At 33.8% G+C, this 15,374-nt stretch overlaps 1 protein-coding gene across 2 annotated transcripts; it reads right to left on the bottom strand.

The window, feature by feature from the left end:
• Positions 1-577: 577 nt before the first annotated feature.
• Positions 578-14,365, bottom strand: LOC120352634. 2 transcript variants are annotated; one of them, XM_039434007.1, is made up of 3 exons: positions 14,215-14,365; positions 6,464-6,656; positions 578-750 (listed from the first exon to the last, which is right to left on the bottom strand). In XM_039434007.1, the coding sequence occupies exons 1-3, from the start codon at positions 14,257-14,259 to the stop codon at positions 593-595; spliced, it is 396 nt and encodes a 131-aa protein (XP_039289941.1). In that variant the 5' UTR covers positions 14,260-14,365; the 3' UTR covers positions 578-592. The 2 variants fall into 2 exon arrangements, with proteins under 2 accessions (XP_039289941.1, XP_039289942.1); XM_039434008.1 differs by lacking the exon at positions 14,215-14,365 and adding an exon at positions 9,221-9,459.
• Positions 14,366-15,374: the final 1,009 nt, after the last annotated feature.

Below are 15,374 nucleotides of genomic sequence, written 5' to 3'. Positions count from 1 at the left end.
CTCTTTCCAGACGACCGTGAACCGAAACGAACGCTCTCACTCGCTCTCATTGTGAGCGCATAACGTGGGAACGTAACGCAGTTTCTCGAAGTGTCTCCCGGCAAACCAATTTATAAGACGTTATCACGTCAAAAGGATTACAATAAAAATCTCTGATCAAATAGTAGGCTTTGCATCTAATCGAAATAATAATGAGGAGAAAGTTTTTTCAAACCTGTTTGATAAACAGTCATTTGGATCAATATACCTTTTAAATTATTCCACATATTGATCTAATGTCTATTGTCATATTGATCTATTCTCATAAACGATCTAATCGGAATTGATCTAATAATTAACTATAAAAAGAAAGAATTACAATTAAATCTCTGATCAAATATTAGGCTATGCATCTTATTGAATATTGATACACAGTCATTTGGATCAATATACCTTTTAAACTATTTCACATGAGTCCAATATTACACTCAATATTCCTCATCAGAGAATCTATCAATCATTTATATTATTCTTATTCTCATCTTACCTATCTCACTAGGCATGAAATCTGCAATGTTAGTAGGAACAAATCTGAAAAAAATCAACCGACAAATTAGTTTTGATATGGTTGAGTGTTCTTACATTCAGCAGTGGCTCCGCCAATGATAATTTTGTTGGCAGCAACTCTCCTACGCGCAGCAGCAACCAAACTAATTCGCTCACTTGGGCTCAAAGTGTTCACCTCTCCATTCGAACCACCCACTGCGTAGCCTACAACATAGCGATCACATGTATTCGATAAATATTCATTATTAATATTGATAAGCTTCACAGTATCCCTATTCAACATTTATATAGAGCAAGCTATTAATGAATGCAAGGAGTGCTGTATTGACATCAAGGTAAAAGGAGTACGGATTCAGATGCTTCATTTTGAAAATAAAATAGCTATAATAATCTATATTCTCATATTGTGATTCGGAGTAGAAAATTGAAATGAACATAACCTATGTATAATATTTGGACAATTTGGAACTAAATTGTGAAATTGAAAATGTTTTGGGCAATAGCCTGTTTTTTTCTTTTTCGATCATTGTATTGTTTGTGCCAACCTAATAAATGAATAAATAAATAGTCTAAACAATTTAATAAATAAATAAATAATAGCAGAGGATAAAAGAAGTTTAGAAAACCAACCACCTTGCACGAAATTCTACAAAATAAATATGATACTGAGATAAATAAGAGAAAGGCAGAAGTGATGGTCTGCTCAAAAGTCCCAGAGAATGTGTCCATTAGATAAGATGATAACGTTCTAAAGCAAGTTAGAATGTTTGAATATCTTGGAAGCATTATATCAGGATGGAGAGATAAACTGGATATGAAACGCTGAATCTGAGAAGCTAAGCATTAGTAGAAGGCAGCAGCTTCTTTCCTCAAATAGTCTAACGTTGGAAATAAGAAAGAAAAGAGACTGATAAAGAGTTGCATTTGGAGTATAGCTCTCTGTGGGTCTGATACGTGGGCTATTGATAAGGCTGAGAACACCGAAGAAGGTTCTAGGAGCTTGGGGACCAGTAATTTTGGACAAACAATGGATGGGTCTTCGCAGGTTCAATCGAGTGTCTCCAACAGGTGGTTGGACATTGTTAGGGGCATTTCAAGTCTGGAGTCGCTACCTGTGAAATGATTAGCAACCATTTGTTGGCCCTTTTGACAGGTTCATACGCTTCTGTCACTGAATGAAAACCATTCATAGATTCATTTTAGAAATAGTTCTGTGTATTGAGTAAACAATCTATTCTTATATAAAAACATTTTGAGAATACTTATTTTCCATTATGTTATTAGATCTGAGTTTCTTGAGATTCCCTCCCTCGTCACCATGTAGGTCAACTGATTTACTGGTATTATTTTGATGAAACATATATACAGTATTCAATAACTGTACAGAATACAGAGTACAGAATTCAAACAAATCAATATAAACAATGATAAGGTTCTTGAAATTACGAGCATCATCCTTCATACTCTATCAAAACAATACTATAAACATTCAATTAAACATTTTCGTTTGCTGCTCATTTTCATAAAATTTCACATATGAAAATTGAATGAAAACTAGAAACTCGTTTAGCGGAAATAATAATCCAACTTTGAAATCTGAATGAATAAATATATAAAGTATGAATAAATATTTATATAGGCCTATAGTTGAATAGGACTGCAACTGACTTGCTAATTCCATGTGTTCAACGTCTTTGTGTTGAAGAACAATGTCCAACCATGTATAAGACACAACACATTCACGTTAAGTATTCTGGAAGGAACAGTTGGTGGACAAAGGGATCGTCAAAGGCCTCGGCCTGAGACAAATGACAAAGGATCTTGGTGCTTTGAGCTAGAGGGAAGAGGGTAGCAATGGACATATTTGAATGAGGGGCTGCTAGCTAATCAAAAGATTGGAGAGAGTACGCGACTAGGTGCCACCCCGACTACTTGTCCCCTTTTAAAACCGGTTTTTAGGGGACAAGTAGACGTGAGCCATACCCGTCTACTTGCCTCCTTTCTGAGGAGGTGACAACTAGTCGTGGGGACACCCTGTCGCTAGGGTGCGAGGTGTCAAGTTGTCGTTTACGGTCATGACTAAAATGCGAGATAAATTACTTTTAACACGGCTCTTTCTCGAAGACGGAGAGGTCCGATGCTCTATCCCCCACTAATCACTCCCACTACCTAGCAGCATTCTCCTTCTTTTGTGTCTGAGTGAGAGAGCTTTGTAACGCGACGCAGCAACACTCCCCTCCATCTATTGCTGGCAATGTTCCAAGTAGTGTACTGGTCAGCAGATATATTGGTTTGTGTATGTTCCAGAGATGTTTTCATCACAAGAACATGAAGCAAAATGACATGGTGCATCCAATTGTGCGCAGGATGTCCGTCTGTGTCTATGCTACAAACTGTGGAGGGAGAAATGGGTTTATCCTCTTCATGTTAAAAGTAATTTATCTCGGACTTTAGTTGGCACCTCCGGTCCAGTAGGTGTCAAGTAGTTTGGGGACAACTTGACGGCAATGGTATATTTTTATGAGGGTACAAGTAGTCGTCTACCATCATGACAACCTATCCCCTCGACTCCACTCCACAAGAAATCACCATTCCAGCTGGCTCTTCATTTGAAAGTTGGAAAATGAAGCCTAACTAGTTCTATATGGAAAGGCATTTAAATTACTAATTTTGATATAATAAGATATTTTCAACATCATGTCTCTGTGTGTGAGCCTTTTCAACCATGGTGCAATCGAGAATAAGTATAGAAACAGACTGTATAGAAACAAGTGCATAAAAATAATTATTTATCCTCATATTAATTACCAGACTTCATGTAATACCTCAGTTGATAACCAGACTGATAGCTTCATGTGCCATATCATTGATGGATGAAAATTTTACTGTCCTAGCATTAGGCTCAATTTGCTCGTTAACGGTGCTTCTGATGGGAAAATATAACTGAACAAAATGCGTTTAGAATTGTGTTCTACATCTGGTTCAGTCATCAAAAGGGCTTATTATTCATTTTTCTCTGTTTTCAACCAACTCGAAATAAATTATCCTAAAAATAGCAAAGACGGCAAATATCTCCCGAACCGTGCGTTTGACGGGAAAATGTTACTGTTCCAAAAGTGCTTAGAATTCAATTCTACATCATAACCAGTAATTAAAATTGTTTGATCCCTCCTCCCTACGCCGCGGGGGTGTAAGTTGTGCCAACTCTGTAGGTGACAAGTAGTCAGGGTGACATCTTGACGCCAGCGTGCAAGGTGTTATGTAGACGTGAGCCATCCCCGTCTACTTGTCTCCTTTCTAAGGTGGTGACAACTATTCGGGGGGACACCCTGACGCGAGGGTGCGAGGTGTCAAGTAGTCGTTTACGGTCATGACTAGATGGCACCTCCGGTCCAGAAGGTGTCAAGTAGTCGGGGGGACAACTTGACGGCAATGGTATATTTTCACAAGGGTACAAGTAGTCGCCTATGGCCAAAATGACCAGGTGTCAAGTAGTCGGGGTGACAACTAGACGGCTACCCATTGGAAAAAGGAGAAAAAAGCTTTACAGTAATACATGGGTGCCCCACAGGAGGGGACGTCTAATTCTTGGGGGTTGTCCCAATGAAAGGTTCATCAGTGTTTAAAATAGAACTGATGACCTTTTTTTGCGAGAGTGCCTTATTTTGGTGGTGGCTGGTACTGAATTTTGGATAATTAGGGGGTTTCGTCCTTGGGGTCTTGAGGGGGGAGAGGGTTGATGATGGGCACCCCTGAGTAACACAGTATCATGAAACGTATGTTTCAGCGAACAAAGGGAATCAATTTACTTATTTTCTTAATCCTGAAATATTATCCTCTCAATGTTTTCACATCAATTCCTATCATATTGCAAGTAGGTTATTTAGAACTTTCATTAAAGATGCCGGTGCAAAATCTCTTGAACTTTTTTCTCTCTTCCTCTTTTCCGATCTCTAAACCCATTCCACCAACAGAATTCTCTTCTATATATTTTTATATTTTTCTAAAAACTCCAAATAGTTGAATAGTTTTCTCTTCAGTTTACCGCAAATATTACTAGGGAATTGAAGTTACCAAATTTGTCAATATTATGTGTACTGAATCAATTTTGAAACAAACTCTTATGTTTCAATGCGAAAGTCTCTATTATAGTTTTGATAATGGGTTGGAATTCTCTGTTCGCATAAAATCAAAATAATGGCCAATTCTAAAACGGAATAAGACGCAGCAAGCTGATATATGGATAATGAAGAAAAGTAATATTTGTTATTCCTAATTGAGAGGTAAATTTAGAACCCTTGCTTGCTAGAACTCAAACAGAATCATTCTCTGTTTGCATAAAATTGAAATAATGGCCAATCCTACAACGGAATAGGACGCAGCAAGCTGATACATGGATACCGCAATGAAGAAGAGTGATGGTATTTTTTATTCCTAATCGAGAGGTAAATTTAGAACTCTTGCTTATCTATTCAAATTTTGGAATCTTATTAAAAAAATCATTAAAAAATCCACTCTTCAACATTTTTTGTATTCTTTTTTAGCGATTGCAGAAAACCCCAAAAACTTCTTTGTGCGAAATTTCGTGCGAATTTATTATCGTATAGGTTATAGGTCTACTAAATAATACATATATATTAGATGGAAGTTTCAAGGCAAACCAGCTTTTGTCGTCTTTTTCGAGATACAAGAGGTGCCAGTGAACAACAGAAACTAGTAATAGATGTAAAATCAGATTGAAATAGTGTCTCCAGATATTCGAAACTTTTGGGAACCAGTTTTTGAGAAGGAAAATTGGAATATAACGGTCATCAGCATTTGAACAACCATGCTCTTGAACCCATGTCATGAGGAAAACTGAGAGTGAAAATTGAGACACCCGTCATGATTCACTTTAAATTGTCAGCATTAGTTGAATGAGAATTGCATTGATGTTTTCATTCATAAGAAATGCTCACAGGTTGAATGAATCTCACTATAATGCACTATATTATGAGGAAAGGTCGTTTCTATTTTGGTGCTTGCAATGCTATGCTATGCTATGCTATGCTATGCGTGGGATAGACAATACTATTGCATCTAATAAGGAAAACTGAAGCCGCTAGCTCCAACTAGTTCGAAAAGAAAGTGAAAGAGGTTAATGCTCCCATATACAAATCCAAAAATTTGAACTCGAATTATTCAATCGATATTTTTTAATTTATGATTTATATAATATATTATTTAATAATTCAATGATTTATATCGAAAGCAACTGATGTACATTATCCCATTGTATCTTGATTATTTATCATATCTCAATTATTGCTGTATATATCTTATCATAATTGTATATCATCCAATCCATGGATGAATTATCATTTCTTGTGTGCAAGAATGATTATAAATTGACATATTGATTTATTTCAATATAATACCATATTCAATTATTATGTTCTTCATGATCTAATATTCAAATTTGTATATAAATATTTTATTATATATATTCAAGTGTCCTCACACAGGGTAGCCTATAGGGAACACATATTAGAAATTAGGAAACAATATTGTATTTGCTCTTTGGAATGCATTTGATTGTTCAATTATTAATATTTTTTTAATAAAGAATTTTAATTGAATTTATATTGTTAGCGAATTATTTGCAGACTGACAAATTGTTATAATGTGGCTCATGATGGAGTAATTTTTTATTTAGATTATTAAATGATGTGTTTTATAGCCTATTTGAATGTGTATTATAATATTACATTGATTTGTGTACATATAATATTACGAATAATGTCGACTTTTGAATGCTAATAAACGAAATTTTCATCGCAAAATGCAGGACTGAGCTTCAGCTCTTCAAAAAAGTGACAAACTCAAGGACTATCTCAAAATGCATAAATATAATATGGATAATGGTAATCACACTTACCACTAAGTGTAGCATCTCGCTCCCATTTATCAAAGTTCCTTTCGAATTTGGGCAAGTCGACATCACCGTTGCCGGTGAATGGGACAGCAACGGCCGAAAAAACGCCCTCCAAGTGGACGCGCGTTCTCTGCGCGGCTTGAGACGCGCTACTCTGCCAGCGTCGTGCTGCAGGTGTCAAAACAGTCGACACCAACTGCAATCGAAGATGAGATACGTCCAGCATATATCTTTCAAGATTATTATTTTTTTAGAATATTTTAAGACGTTTTGTTTATAATTTACTATTTGGATTTTCTACCAATCCATTATCATCCAAAATCAGAATTGTGTAGTGTATTCCAGTTATTGATTTTTGAGGTGAAAATAGGTGTGATGTGGTCTCGACCTCACTTTCAACATTTTGTTGGACAAAATTTAGGAAAAGAAGATGATTTTGGCTTGCGCCGCCTGTCGTCCCTTCTTCCCAATATTAAAATTGTTTATCCAATAAGATAAATACATTTCTTTGGCATGAACGGTGTGAGTCAAGTGAAAGTGCTTGTAAGAATGAAGAATGAAGAATGGAGAATGAAGAATGAAGAATGAAGAATGAAGAATGGAGAATGAAGAATGAAGAATGAAGAATGAAGAATGAAGAATGGAAAATGAAGAATGAAGAATGAAGAATGAAGAATGAAGAATGAAGAATGAAGAATGAGGAATGAAGAATGAAGAATGAAGAATGAAGAATGAAGAATGAAGAATGAAAGAATGGAGAATGAGGAATGGAGAATGAAGAATGAAGAATGAAGAATGAAGAATGAAGAATGAAGAATGAAGAATGGAGAATGAATAATGAATAATGAAGAATGAAGAATGAAGAATGCGGAAGAATGAAGAATGGAGAATGAAGAATGAATAATGAAGAATGAAGAATGAGGAATGAAGAATGTAGAATAAAGAATGAAGAATAAAGAATGAAGAATGGAGAATCAAGAATCAAGAATTAAAAATTAAGAATCAAGAATGAAGAATCAAGATTGGGGGATTGAGGATGTAGAATAAAGAATGAAGAATGAAGAATGATGAATGAAGAATGAAGAATCAATAATCAAGAGTCAAGAATCAAGGATCAATAATCATGAATCAAGAATCAAGGATTAATATTCGAGAATGAAGAGTGAGGAATCAAGAATTGTGAATAAAGGATAAACATCAAGAACCAATAACCAAGAATCGAGAAAGAGTCAAGGATCAACAATCATGAATCATGTTTCAAAATATGTAATCTTGAATCAAGAATTGGAAGAATCAATTATCAAGGAGCAATAATCATGAATAAAAAACCAACCAAATCACACTCTTCATGTACATAAAGTAATAGAGTAATCAGTAATAATCTCCAATTGTTCTGTACAGCAATAACGGATAGATAAATTCACTCTAATTGCTGAAGATGATGCCTATTACTTGGAATTTTGGGTGATTTATTGATTGAGTACTTCATTTTTATGTAGATTACAATATATATACTGACTTATACATTTAAATACAATAGCTCACAATACACCGAAGTTTTAGATAAATTTACATAATATAAACTAAGAAAATAATTATTGAACTGTTATGTAATGAAAAAAAGTAATTAATAATAACTGAAGATAGTCTAACATTGCTATGCATCTACTGATGAAAGATGACTGAATTTGACACATTTCAATGTGACTTCCGAACCACCGGGGAGTGACTTTGATGCTCGCATATAATAACTACTTAGTTATACTACAAGCAAGAAGTTAGAATTAGAATAGGATGAACGTTGCATTCTTCTGATTTTCCTAACACGATATTTATTACGAGGATTGAATGAACATAACACCACAACTCTGACCGCTTTTCAATTAAAACTAGAGATTTTTCCAGTTGATCTCCAACTACTAAAATGCTATTCATCAAGTTATACTTTGAATATAATTCGGAAAACCATTCTCATAAATGATAAAAAGGTATAATTTTTCAATCCTATATTATACAACTACATAGACCGCTTCATTGTGTTGACATAATAGTTGGAATAGTCGTTGAACAATATGGAACCTAGGCATGTTAGGGTTTTTTCATTGCATAAGATCTTACATAACATTTTTTCTCTCTGGCATAGAGAAGAAGTACTAATAGGGTGGGGTTCACGAGTGTCATTTCATTGCAATCGGAATGTTATAGAATTAAATTACATTAGAAGTTACTGTAAATTACATTAAGAATGACTGTTGTATTTGATTAAAATGGTCAAATATCGTGGAAAAATTTGTATTATAAATTATTATTATTATTAGTGAAGACTTCTAAATTTTTACCACTTTTACTTGAATTCGAACAATCATTGTGCAGCTCATTGGTGAAATCCTGCCCAAAAAATTAGACGCAGCGCTAAACATCTGAATATGAGGGTGGAAAATCTTGTTCAATAATATTGGAATAATGATCAGAACAGGTTAATAGTTATCGAAAATAATTTTTGAATTAATCCTGTAGGGCTGTAAGCCTTCATGGGTCAATGGTGTATTGTATGACTACTATACACCAATCTTAGTCATATAACACAAAACTTATTCTATAACACTATTGCAGTGTTTAAGTTTATCAAACCATAATCCAACAAATGATTGAAGGTGACTCCCCTAAGCTATAGAATAATATGAAATTCATCAATTATTAGTTATTATTCAATTCATTTCTTTGAACAATAAATTGAAAAATAAGGCAAATTCTTCATACCTTCAAAGATGCTCTCGTATACCCTGCCATTGGTCGATAAAAATCTATGAGAATTATTGGAAAATCGAAATTTTTTTCTATGAAAACACTTTGAAACTCGAGCAACTAAAATTTGATCAATTATATGAGCATTTATAGGGATGTTGTATCATAATTCACAGCCTTGACCCTGAGACAGTGAACAACACACGGTGGTGACTTCAAATTTGTACTGGCGAACTTATTCGGTAGGTCTATGCGAGAGTGACGAAGAGGGGGAACAGAAGAGAGATTATAAAGTGAACAAGAAGCCCCTCTCCCCACCACACCACCCAACTGAGTAGGAGACTCATTCTGAACTTTGTTGGATAACTGTTGTATATTTATAAATATATGCTCAAGTTTACTATTGTAGAATATCTTCCTATATCTAAATCCACATGGAGTACTATATTTTATCTACACTTGTTCAATACTGGTACACGGTCATCAAAGCATCTGGAGAAAGAGGCATGCAAAAGTGTGGCATGCCTCAAACTCTACATCTGATGAATTCGAATAATACATTAACAGTACATGTTGTGGTAAAATGGAAAGGACAGCTAATTGAAGGAGGAGTTTCCCTCTTGCATTCAATCCAATCAAAAGAAAAATTTGGGATATCTCTCCCTCACTCGTTCATCTATTTCTGTCCTGCTTCCGATCGATCTGTTTCCATCCTCCTTCTCTTTCTCTCCGCTTTCCTCTACTTTTCTTTCTGAACATCCACACCTCTGGTTCATGCATTCCTGGCTCTAAATTTATTCATCAGAGGGAACTCAAACAGTTACGTAACTAGGATAAACTTTAACGATTCGTGTCACCAACATATCAATTTATTATATATTTGACTGCTACTGTATTGAGTTTTAGATGTAAAACAATTATTTATCTCGATCTTATTTGAAAACCAATAAGTTTAATATAGGCTACAAAGACAAACTAAAGATGTTCAATAATTAGCTCATTGAATTGATTTTTGTTCAAAATCAATGTGAACAATATGTACACTATACACAGAGCCGATTGTATCGAACATAAGTTGAATTTGGTTTTACAATTGACTTTAAAAGGAATTGATATCATCAATCTAAAATTATTTCACCATCATCAAACCACAAATGAGTGAAAAAATTCAAGATAGGCCAACTGTGATCATCAATTCCATTCTAACTGTGAGAGAATCGTGAATTTAATATTTGTATTTCAGTAAGATGTGATTTTTTACAGTCTATGTGAAAAAATAGAGAAGATCAATAATGGTAATAATAATATCAGGGAACCGTGCTGTGCATTTTCCTTTTCAAATGACACTTCCCCTTTTCAACTTCCATCCAGTCTGAAATCGAACCATGCACCAAAAACTTATACAGAAAGGCTTCTGCCGCTACTCATAGCTGTGTGATATCATATAGCACCATATCATCAACATTTCGAAGAGTAGTGGTCTACAGATTTTATTGCAGAGGTCACTGCACCGGGAGACATTGGAACACGTAACAGGTTATTGCAAGTAGTAAGCCTAACACAATCATGACCTCTTGTGGTCTATTTAAACGTGTTCTTAATATTATCAAAGAAATTATATTTTTTCCCGCATTCGCATAAATGAACCGGTAGCCTACTTATTTAAATCTGCTATACCGCACAGAGTAATTCAATTTCCTCATTTGTGTCGAGCTTTCTCACTCACTCTTTCACTCTATTCCCGCCCTACTTCCGACCAATCTATTCCTATCCTTTTTCTTTTTCTCTCCTCTTTCTTCTACGCCTCTTTCTAAACATTCACACCTGGCTTGGGCATTCCAGGCTTTAAATTTATTCATCAGGGGGATCCCAAACAGTTGCGTAACTATTGTGTGATTCACTTTGAATTGTCAGCGCACGTTACAAATCACATCATTTTTTCTCATTCTAACAACGCTGTCAGTATGAAGTGAATCTGCATAAGCTGCGTATTGTAGGGAGGACAAATGAAACAGAAAATGGCGAATGAACGCAGCGGATGTCGATGTTTAACCATACTGATGGTTGTGTAGCACCAATGAGACCAAGTTGCTGAATCTATTGCATTGACAGAAATATTAGAAAAACGAACAAGACAATCGTAATTAATTAGGAATCATTCGATGTATTTTTATCCAGAGATCAATGAACTTGGACGCGTTGAAATTGAGTTCAAGAAAGAGGCCAGTACAAATTGGTCTAATATTCCTGAAGTGAGAACGAAGAAAGTCATAGATACCTAATTTTTGATTTGGAATAAACTTGGAGGCATAATTGTGATAGAAAACTTGCTTGTAACTTACATAGAAACTTACTCACTAATCCTTGGAATCAATTTGGATTTTTATATTTGTTTAGATTATTAAAACTCTCTTGATATTTCTTTAGAATAATTGACTTGTCTTTACCATATGTTAATATAGAACTATAATCTAGAGAGAGTAACACTTCGAAACAGTTGTTAACTGGTAATTATAATACCAATAATATAATTAACTGACAAATTAATAATTTTGTCAGGTTGGCATTAAGTTGAGTTAACTTTGTTAGGTTATTGACACCAAGTTGAAGATTAAAATGCATTTATCGTAGAAAAATTGATTGGACACTGCTACTTCAATCAGAGCTATTCCTGAGAATATTATATTATTATTATTTATTTTCCAATAACTTGGTAATGGCATTATTTATAGCCGAAACATGTCATGTTGAATAATTTTGAAAAGGATAATCAGATTATAAATATTAGAATATAAATATAAGAATAAATATTTTTATTTCTATTCCTGGGAGTATAGATAATTTTTATGTTTCATGAAACAAACTTTTATGATGGGAGTTCTATCAATAATTGATCCTATTCTATCAAGACTAATTTTTTTTATATCTGACAGATCGCATGAACAGCTTAAACAACTATTTCGATGAAATTTCAATTATTAAGTATGATGAATGGAGGGTATTTTTAAAACTTCGGACACTTCTGAAGTTTTAAAAATACCAAAAGCAAAAATAACAAGATCACTGCTAATTTGATAACTGTCAACGGGAAATATTAATTGTCAATGGATAAAGTCGAGGTCGACTTTTAAGTCCTGCCCAATATTCCACAAAATTCGCTGCAATTAGTCTACTATTTTTTAGGTTAAGATCTGACCTTTTGACGAGCTGTTTACCATCAGCTGATCAGCGAGCGTAAAGAAACTCTTCTGTGCATGCGCAAATGATTACCGAGCGTGAAGAAAATCTACTTCTCATGCGCAAATGGTTAGCGAGCGAAAAGTAGATTCTCCTCAGAAATAAGCTGTTTTACGAGGAGAATTGAGTATGTAAATTCTTTTTTTCGTGCAGTTGTAGAAAATATATTTCTGCGTTTCACTGTAAATGCGGAACATAAATATAAACAAAAATATAAACATAAAGAGAAATGCAAAATCGTTGACTTGAATCTTAAACCTCACTTCGGTTGGTAAATTAATCCTTGGGATCAATTTGGATTGCTATATTTGTTTGGATTATTACTAGTAGTTCTGTGAACAGTAGACCTCGCGCTCAGTAAGTTACATTGACCTGTTGTTTTTTCCTCAAAAATTAATGAATAATTCAACAATTTAAAATTTCTAGAAAAAATCCTAAATAAACATAGAGCTTTCTGCCCTATCGTACCGTGACGTGTTGTCCCGGAATGTGAGTGTGAGCGCTATTATCAGGCCTGGCTACAACTTTCTACAACGTTGATGGAAAGATACAATTTTCAAGATGTTCGATGTTTTTGAACGGGTAGTATTATAGTCAACTGCCTACTAACGTTGATGGAAAGATACATTTTTAAGATGTTCAATGTTTTGAATGGGTAGTATTAAAGTCCACTAGACAGCTGATTTATGATGAATAATTCTAAAGTCTGATTTTCACGGTAATATTTGCGTTCAAAAGAGACTCCTTTTCCTTTTGTATTATCCTTAAAATGCAAAATTTCAAAAAACCATATGTATAAGTCGACGCAAAATTCAAAAGGAACATACCTGTCAAATTTCATGAAAATCTATTGCTGCGTTTCGCTGTAAATGCGGAACATAAAAACATAAATATATAAACAAAAAACATATAAACATAAAGAGAAATGCAAAACCGTCGATTTGAATCTTAGACCTCACTTCGCTCGGTCAACAACTCTCTTGATATCTATTTAGAATATTGTCTTTACCTCTGGAAATCAAACTCAAGGAATAGAAGCAAAATTACTATGACGGAACATGAAAGAATGGATAATCTTTTGTCATCATAATGATCAATCTATCATTTTTAATGATATAAGACAATATTGCTGATTACATGTATATTTGTTTCTCTTATGATTCCATCATAAAGATTTATTTTTATCAGATAAAAAACATTAACAAGTAATGAAGCACGCTATATATATATATATATATATATATATTATATATATATATATATATATAATATATATATATATATATATATATATATTGTTTGCTCTAAATGTATTTATTGGGTGAATGATTTGAGAAGTCTTGCTGCCATTTAGAATAATTATATGATGCGCTAAGGTCTGATGATGAATTTTTCTTTTCTAAAATTGATAGCTTTCATTCGGAGCGATTGAATGCATAGAGAGTATCGATAAGATGTTGTCCGAAATAATTTAGAACTGATTCGAGAAATCAGCTTATCAAAAAATTGATATGATATGATACAGATAAACTACCAACTCTGGCTGACGGCATGTGCCATGCCAATTGAATTTTTGTTATTGCTTTGGAATTGCAATTGTGCTTTTTGTTATGAGTATCAATAAATTCTTTATCTATCTATCTATCTATCCATCTATCTATCTATCTATCTATCTATATTGTTTGCTAAATTCAAGAGATATCCAATGAATCCTTATCCAATGAATTTTATCACTGACATAAAAGTCTTTGCAAATTTTAAACACAACTCACATCGATCTGTAATTTGGTTGACGTTCTTAAAGCTCGGTTGAACATCTTGTTGAATGACTAAACAAAATGCACAGCTTCAATGACTGAAATTACTGAGATAGCAAAGCTAATAAAAAATGTCCTTGAGCTGCTCATAAGAGCTTTGCTCAGATAGGAGGTGTTAAAATTGATAAAGTGAAATTCATTTCAATCTGTCAGCATTTCTGTTGAATAACGTTACTGCTTCCCATTAAACCATTGCTAGCATAGGCTACTGAAGTAAATCTCACTATAGGATATTCGATGATGATTTGCAGTGTGGAATAATATAATTACGTAATGCAATGCATTTTTTCGAGTTCACAGCTTCAGCAACCTTTTTATACAAACTGTCTCAGAACTCCTACCAATATTCTAGGGCATTGTTCCTGGGTAATGAAAATTTCACATTTGAATATCATTTTCAAACTTTCCGAAAGCCCTAAGCTACTCACACAGCCGACATCCTCATTTATTTATTTACTATTTTTTTCTAGAATGGATAAGGAAGTGAAACTTTGCAAAAACATTTACGACAACTGGACAGAGCTAAGGAGAAATTATGACAATTTTTCGAATTCATGAAAGAGAATGGCGGCCGTTCACACACATAAGGCTACCTTCACACACATTCGGTTCGGTTTGTTTTCGGTTCGTTGCCGAAAACGAATAAAGGCTAGTTTCACACACATTCGGTTCAATTCGTTTCGTTTTCGGCAAATTCTGATAAGTGTGAACAACTAGTTATAAGATCTTGCACTAACCCAGACATCGTTGAACATAATTGAATAATGCTGTTTATTATTCCTTGAAGAGATGAAAATGAAAATAAATATAAAGAAAATAAAAATCTCAGTACCCTTTTTTTAAAATATTTTATCACAACATGTTTCGGTCATTTATGCCATTTTCAAGTGATATGAATTAAATAAATAAATACTACTGGAAGATTCTTAAAAAACACATAACATAAAAACACATAGCATAAAAACACATATCATTTAGTTCAAAAAATTAAAGATATAAAAATTCCAACTGATGCTATTTTCCTAGCATTTGATGTAACCAACATGTACACTAGTATTCTAACAGATGAAACAATTAGTATTCTGAAACAAAATTTGATAGATAATAATATAAAT

Source organism: Nilaparvata lugens, chromosome 8 (assembly GCF_014356525.2).
Source record: "Nilaparvata lugens isolate BPH chromosome 8, ASM1435652v1, whole genome shotgun sequence".
Taxonomy (NCBI): Eukaryota; Metazoa; Arthropoda; class Insecta; order Hemiptera; family Delphacidae; genus Nilaparvata; species Nilaparvata lugens.
This window is presented reverse-complemented; position numbering and strand designations above follow the sequence as displayed.

Excerpts from the sequence above, each read along its gene's own strand:
- LOC120352634 (XM_039434007.1), bottom strand. The coding sequence starts at position 14,259 with ATGTTCAACCGAGCTTTAAGAACGTCAACCAAATTACAGATCGAT. Across the intron at positions 6,657-14,214 it reads CAACCAAATTACAGATCGAT|TTGGTGTCGACTGTTTTGAC; the intron begins GTGAGTTGTGTT and ends CTTCGATTGCAG. Across the intron at positions 751-6,463 it reads GCGAGATGCTACACTTAGTG|GCTACGCAGTGGGTGGTTCG; the intron begins GTAAGTGTGATT and ends GCTATGTTGTAG.